The following is a 7,295-nucleotide window of genomic DNA, read 5'->3' as shown; positions in this document are numbered from 1 at the left end:
CTGGACCTAGACATATTTGAAAGTGAAATGGGTGCATTTCGTAAATAAACCCTGTAACTTTAAAGAGAGATTTAGCAAAGAAGTATTTTTGTGCATAGTTAATTATTGTGCATGCTTTAAGTGGCAAGAAGAGGATATTCAGATGGATGCGTATTCCTCATGAACTGAAATGAAGAGAACCAAAATGCAGAAGACTGTATGTTAGAAAACTGGTCAGTGATCAGCTTATGTTTGTCTTTCAGGAAAGAAAACTCTCTGTTCCAGTCACAACTGCTGTTGCACTACTCCATGTCCATGGGTGAGCAGGAAGTGAAGCAAACCAAGAGAGGAACTTCACATACCCTTTCATGAGCGTCAGAAAACAGGTTAAACTTGTCAATGATCAGTCTCGTCATTTAACTGCCACTAATGTTATTCCTAAATCCTGGACTAATTATGGGCTGGGATCTTGTACACTAAACATCACTATTTAGGGGATTGCTCTGTGTTCTAATGGCAATGAAGGTTGCTGCTCACAAGCACAACATAATTATTGTATGCTCTCTCACGTGTTTTTCCTCAACCTTGGTGTCATGTTGAAGGAGAATTATGAAAGAGGAAGAAAAAAATCCTTTTTCTCAAACCTCTGTTTCTGTTGGGAAAGAGGATCTTTTTGGTACAATGCCAAATGAATGAACTTGCCCAAAATACATTTTGTGGTCAATGATGGTGATGTACTTAATGGAGCTGAAGTTGTTTATTCAGAATATGCTCTTTTTATGTGAAGAACATTGGACGTACTTGAAAATTACAGAGAATTAAAGATCATAGTTTGGGTCAGTCTTGAGTTGTTTTGAATAGTCTTAAGAGAACTGGAAATAGAGCAGTCAAAGCACGTGTGTCAAGTAACAGCATTATAAATAATACAGTCACAATAAGTACAGGCCCGCAGTCAAGTTTTACTGTGCATCTTGTAAATTAAGCTCTTGCAAGCTGTTTCTTGATGATAATTAGTTTACCTCCTTGAAGGAGTCGCTGCCAAAATAATCTTTCCTTTATGTTGTATATATTTTTTATCTATGAGGCATAGTTGACTTGTTTTGATAATTGATGATATCAGAATAAATGTTGTTTCAGGACAAATATTAAAGTCATTAATAAGGTGTAGACTTTGAGAAGCTCTTCCATGCTCATTTCTTTTCCTGTGCATTGTACTGTTGTAGAAAAAGGATGATGAAGTGAAAATCCATCTTTTGAAATGTAGAGAAGAGAAAGTAAGTCCCTGTCCTGAGCTGAGACAAGCCTCTTTAACAGCAGTTTAAAAGGAAGTGTTTGAAACTGCACAATACCTACTCACCTAGGTTCATTAGGGTGCCAAACAGGATCTTGAATTCACCTCCACAGAATGTAGAGCGTTTGATCTGATCAGCTCTCTAAAGATTATCTATTTTGGCTGGAAGCATCCCAGTTCTGTCTGGGTTCGTTCTGAACTTGCAGTGTTCCCTTTAAGAACTGAGGTGTACAGGCAGGCTGATGATGTGCATGATGACTCTATTAAAAGATTTCATAAGGCAGAATAATTAATCATGGCTTTTAAAATTTTATGTCATTTCTGCGTTTTGATTTGGATTGGAAGCAACCTTTCTGCAACATTTATTTAGTCAATAAATAAATGTACCAGATGTGCATGTGCAAATACTCCTTTTCTGTTTATGTTTTATAGGGATTTCAGAGAAGGAGCTTGCAGGGTTAAAGAGCTAGATAAAGCCTCTGGTAGTATAATGTCTTTGTTAGGATGTTGTGATGCCACTGGAGACACCCCGGCAATCCTGTAAACAGAGGTACTCTTTACATAATGCAGTGTAAAAAGAGCAGCAGGGTTTCTACTCTTTCCTACTCTGCTCTTCTAATTATTGTTTTTATAATGCAAAGTATTGTTACTCCATCCCATCCTCCAGCTGAAAATGGACCGTAGAAGCATTGTAGTTGGCATTTCTATGCATGTTTTTTCTGTGCAGGAAAGGAAATTGCTGATAAGCAGTAAAAGCACAATGTAATATGCTGAGTTAAATACATGCTTATCAGATATGTGTGTTTATGTACAGTGTAATGTGATGCAGTAGGCAGGAAAATGTTTTCTCTGTTGGAAAACTCCTATTTCCTCATCTCGCAGGAAGTGCTAGAACTGGACAGAGCTGTTACAGTGTGTGTCGCTGTGCATACAGGCTCTGCTCCGCCTGTGCAGCTGAAGGTGATAGACCCAGAGGTGGGTTGGGAGCAGCAGTCCGGGTGTTGCACAGCACCCATGGCCAATGAGAGTGTGCGGTCAGGACGCGCTTGTGCCGGCGGCCTATGGCGATGGATGGGCTGGAGCAGCAGCCACCCAAATTCCCCCAGCAAATGACATTGTGCTGCAGCAGCGTGGCGGAGCCAATCACACCCGCACCGCACAGCCAATGGGCGCCGGTGTCTTACCCAGCCACTGGCAGGGGCTCTGTGACTGTAGGACCTTGGTCCAGCTGTGCAAACAGCCTTCCTGCAGAGACAACCCCTCCAAGTTGGTTTCTCATCACGAGAGCCATCCCTGCTGTGATTCATTTCCCAGCAATAACAATGCCATTGTAAATTATCCGGGGAGTGACGTGCCCTGCCTGCCACGTGATCTGCCGCTGGTGGGGAGGGCGCCGAAGTCATTTGGGTCTTGTTTCCCATTTAGCATTGCCACGGCTGCCTACCCAGCAGACCTGCCTCCGAGAGCCAGAGGGATGGTGGTAGTTACGGGGCAGAACAAAGTGAGTGGAAACCCGGATGATGCCATGTCGAGCTCGGATGCAGAGGATGATTTCCAAGAGCCAGCCACTCCTACTGCAACCCAGGCAGGACAAGCACTACCTCTGCTGCCTCAGCAGGTAAGAGCTCCCTGGTACTGTACTGATAAGGGCCAGTTATTGCAGCACGTAATGCTCAGGTGTCAGAGAATTTGGGATTTCCTTGTTGGAGGATTTATGGATATCGAATTCAGTTTCCATTAGTAGCTAAATGGCTGGATAAAGCTAAGTCTCTTGATTTTTTTACTTAAGTAGCTCGGCAGCATTACTCATGTTTGATGTTCCATCCATGTTTGGACTTGAGAAATAACAACTGTTTATTCTGATACCAGAGCATCTTAAGAAGTGATATTAAGATTTTAGGCCTCCTATAAACCTAAATAGAGAGTCGGTGTTTTTTTTTTTCAGTGCATCATATAAAATAGTATGGTATAGTATAGTATCATAAAGGAACCAGTAGAGTAGCAACTGAGTGCAAGTCCACGGTTGGAGAGGGTGGGTTCTTTTTGTTTTGTTTCCCCAGAAGAGCAGGAGGAGGCATTCATGCTATTAATGAATATCTGGTATTAAAGCTGAGTGATTACTGCTACTTCAGATTCCCAATTGACATTAAAACATCCCTGATTACACCCAGAAGTCAGCCAAAGTATTCAGGTTCTTAACCCCTGAACCTTACTGCTTTGCGGCAACAGGCTGGGAAAGAAAGCATTTGTCAGACCAAGTCATGTCACATTGGCAAAGACTGCCTGCTGTGTCTTCTAGAGGTTGTAACCCTTTCGGCCTGAACGTGTCTGGCACGGATTAGGGGCTCATTTGCGATGATGTGGTTGCTTCTGCAGTTTCCAGAAGTTGTTCCACTCAACGTAGGAGGCATGTATTTTACAACAAGACTGTCGACACTGAGGCGGTATGAGGACACGATGCTGGCGGCTATGTTCAGTGGAAGACACTACATCCCAACAGATGCTGAAGGCAGATATTTTATTGACAGAGATGGAACCTACTTTGGGTATGTGTCCTCAGTAGTATAGTTCAGAAGTTGTTGATGAAGAAAATTGTTTTTAAAGAAATGAAGAAACTATTTGTTTTACTCTTAAGGGCTGAAGTTTTACAGTAGGAAAAGAAAAACAAGTTTTGAATTTGTACGTTGTCTCCTCCAAAGTGTCTCCTTCCAAGGTATCAAGTTATTTTGAAGTTTTAAAAACGAATGTAGTTGGCACTGCTTTTCACAGGAAGCTCTTTTGTACAACACTGGTTTTAATTGATATTACAGTATATATGATAAAGAGGGAATGTAAGGAATGCATCTAAGTTCTAAACAAGCTGTTTTCAGTGTTTAAATAGGATATAACATAGCTGGTAAAAAGCACAAGCCTCAAATATTATTACTGCTGATAGTGCTATGTTCCTTCACTTTCAGCATTCCTTCCTGTGTGTTTAGCTTTGTTTTTAATTAAACTAACCATGATCATATTAATACTCTGAACTGGTATGAGATCACTAGCAAAGGTAAGCAGTGTTCATGGTTTAATGTTCATGGGTTAAGGTCTTTGCTCAAAGCACACTTTGCAATTTAATTTACATTTCCTTAATCTCTTCAACAGAGAAGGACTGAATTAGTTTCAAAGCACATCTGGATTGTGCTGTAGTCTGGGACAGAAATAGATTAAACCACTATATTTATTAGAAAATAATTGTTTCTCTACATTTGGTAATTTGAAAGTGCCTGGCACTTTGTTGGCAAATCACTTTATTTGTCATGTTGTCAGTCTGACTTGAAAACATAGCTGGAACACAGAGCCAAGTCAGCACGTGCTGTGTTTGTTGACATGCTTATGAAGAATGCAGGAATGCTTTGTTTTATTTGCTATGGTCAATAATAGCTTTCTTAATGCTTATAAAGTGATTACTTTCCATGCTAAAAAATCTTGTAGCCTAACACTCTTTCCAAACTAGAATGAAGTGTTATTATCATTATGATATATACTAAAAGTGTATGTGGCCCTGATCCTGTGAAAACTTCCCTTTGCAAATGCACCATCCATTCACTACAGTCCTGGTTCTCTGTGGGATGTTGTCCATGTATATAATTCTTCAGGAAAATGGGAAAGATCATTTTGTCACAGACCTAAATTTGAAATACAGTGACTATGTTCTCTTTCCTGTAAAATACTGTCCCCTCTTCTGTTTTAAGTGGTTACGCCACTTCAACCTTTTTGTTTAAAATATGATGGTATTTCTGTTTCAGTGAGTTGTTCACTGCATTTTGGCAGAAATATGTTACTTAATAACATTTTTGCCCTTCTTTTAGAGACATACTTAACTTTCTACGATCTGGTGATCTGCCGCCAAGAGAACGTGTGAGGGCAGTTTACAAGGAAGCTCAGTATTATTCCATAGGACCATTGCTAGACAATCTAGAGGATATCCAGCCTCTGAAAGGAGAAAAAGTTAGACAAGCTTTCCTGGGCCTTATGCCGTATTACAAAGGTAAATAAATAAAGTAGTATTGACTGTTTGTTCCAACATGATTTGAGTAGTTTAAGTGGTGCTTGCAGCTCTGCTTCAGCTTTGAAACTCCACTGTAGTTGAGAAGTTTATTGTGCACTTTTCATGCTCTTTAGATCTTTGAGGTCTCCACATCAGATTTGTTCCTGCTGCATCCAAGGATGTGGAATTTTATGCTGCCTTAAAAGAGAGCAAGATCTAGGCCACAACATGTAAGGCTTATTAAAAGAGGAGGTTTCTCTGTGTCCGTGTTTGTGCCATTAGGATGCAACTGAATGAACTTGGGCACATTGTAGGGACACGGAGTTCACAAGATGACAGACTGGTTTAATTACTATATATTTAGCTATGTACAGCTTTTTTTTTTTGCTGCTAATATTATGTTAAGAATAACTTAAGCACTGTAGTAATGTTTCACATGAAATAATGGCATTTGTTTTTCTTTTGCTAAGTGCTTCAGTGTTATTTTCAACTTTTTCATTCTGTTTTTTAGATCATTTGGAAAGGATCATTGAAATAGCAAAGCTCAGAGCTATGCAGAGAAAAGCAAGATTTGCAAAATTGAAGGTCTGTGTCTTCAAAGAAGAGATGCCCATCACTCCCTATGAATGCCCACACTTCAATTCTTTACGTTTTGAAAGGAGTGAGAGTGAGACAAAGCTATTTGAACATCACTGTGAAGTAGATGTATCTTTTGGGCCCTGGGAGGCTGTGGCTGATGTATATGATCTCCTGCACTGTATTGTGACAGACCTGTCTGACAGAGGGATAACTGTGGATCATCAGTGTATTGGGGTGTGTGATAAACACCTGATAAATCACTATTACTGCAAGCGTCCTATCTATGAATTCAAGATTACTTGGTGGTGAGTTACCTTGTCCAGAACAGTGCAGGGGATAAAAGGACTTCTAGATGACAATTGCTTTTAATATTTTTGCAACGTGTCTCTGGAAATGCATTGCTGCTAACAAGTATTGGAATCAGTCTGCTGAAACGTTGGCTAATGCTTAGCTGCTCAGCACAAGGGAAAACCTGGTACAGAGGTTGGCAAACCTCTGCAGTCTTGAAAAACCAGCCTGAAACAAGACTCTTGGCTCAGGTACCTTAACGAGGCACAAAACAAAATCACCTCATGGAAGTTACAGAGTGGAGCATCTAACATCTTCTATAAGGTGGCCCCTTCCATGTAGCTTTAGTATCAGAAACTGCAAAACGGACATTGCAGCTCTCACCTGCATTGTTATAAAGTGGGGGTGCTAAGAATGCTGACATAAGGTGGTTGAATTTTACCCACTTAGAAAAGTTTTAATCACTACTTAAACTTGCCACTTCCTAAAATCGAGTAACACCCAGCACAGAGATTCTGGAAATGTAATTTTCGTGTAATAGATCATTAAAAAAAGCAAAAAGAAAGGAGCGTTCCCTATATAGTATTAACTGTTGTCATGATTAAGCTATATTTCTTTTTTAATTAAAAATCTGCATTGTGACTTATAACATTATATTTCAATTATTTCCATTGTTATAAGAAGGAATAGCAGATTTGGAATATATTCCTTAATGCTTTTAGGAATAATAACTGTTCATGAAAGACTTGTGCCTGTTTTTAGCCTTAGAAATTCTAAATGTTTACAGTATCTACAAAAAAAAAAAAGCTCTTTAGAATCAGGTCATTTACAAAGGCTTTTGGTAAATGAGAAAACCCTATGTGTATGTTCCTATTAGCAGAAGTAAGAGGAATATTTAATGTATGTTATTTTATTACTGAGTCTTTTTACATTCTGTGATATTAAACTTTGTTCTAGAGTTAGAGTCAAGTGATGATACTAGACAAGTGCTTTCTTCACCTCACCTTCTCCAGGCAATTAAGTCTCATTTTTAACATTCTTGTTGACCCTTCCTGGTATAATATCAGGAAAAATAATTTCATAACCTTCATATTCAAATAATTCTCCAATTATAAACCAATATATCTGTGT

General features: G+C 39.3%; 1 protein-coding gene across 3 annotated transcripts; it reads left to right on the top strand.

Annotated features, from left to right (window-relative positions):
- Positions 1–257: 257 nt before the first annotated feature.
- Positions 258–6,725, top strand: KCTD7 (potassium channel tetramerization domain containing 7). Of its 3 annotated transcripts, none has more exons than XM_057399495.1 (5): positions 258–365; positions 2,696–2,888; positions 3,647–3,816; positions 5,119–5,297; positions 5,809–6,725. In XM_057399495.1, exons 2-5 carry the CDS (start codon positions 2,745–2,747, stop codon positions 6,183–6,185), a joined length of 870 nt encoding a protein of 289 aa, XP_057255478.1. In that variant the 5' UTR covers positions 258–365; positions 2,696–2,744; the 3' UTR covers positions 6,186–6,725. The 3 variants fall into 3 exon arrangements, with proteins under 3 accessions (XP_057255478.1, XP_057255479.1, XP_057255477.1); XM_057399496.1 differs by lacking the exon at positions 258–365 and adding an exon at positions 416–2,019; XM_057399494.1 differs by lacking the exon at positions 258–365 and adding an exon at positions 2,052–2,600.
- Positions 6,726–7,295: the final 570 nt, after the last annotated feature.

The sequence above is a fragment of the Pezoporus wallicus genome, unplaced genomic scaffold, assembly GCF_028554395.1.
Source record: "Pezoporus wallicus isolate ANWC-B61680 ecotype Strahan unplaced genomic scaffold, APGP_CSIRO_Pwel_v1 contig_8143, whole genome shotgun sequence".
Classification (NCBI taxonomy): Eukaryota; Metazoa; Chordata; class Aves; order Psittaciformes; family Psittacidae; genus Pezoporus; species Pezoporus wallicus.
Note: the sequence above shows the minus strand (reverse complement) of the source record. Positions and strands in the feature narration are given on the sequence as shown.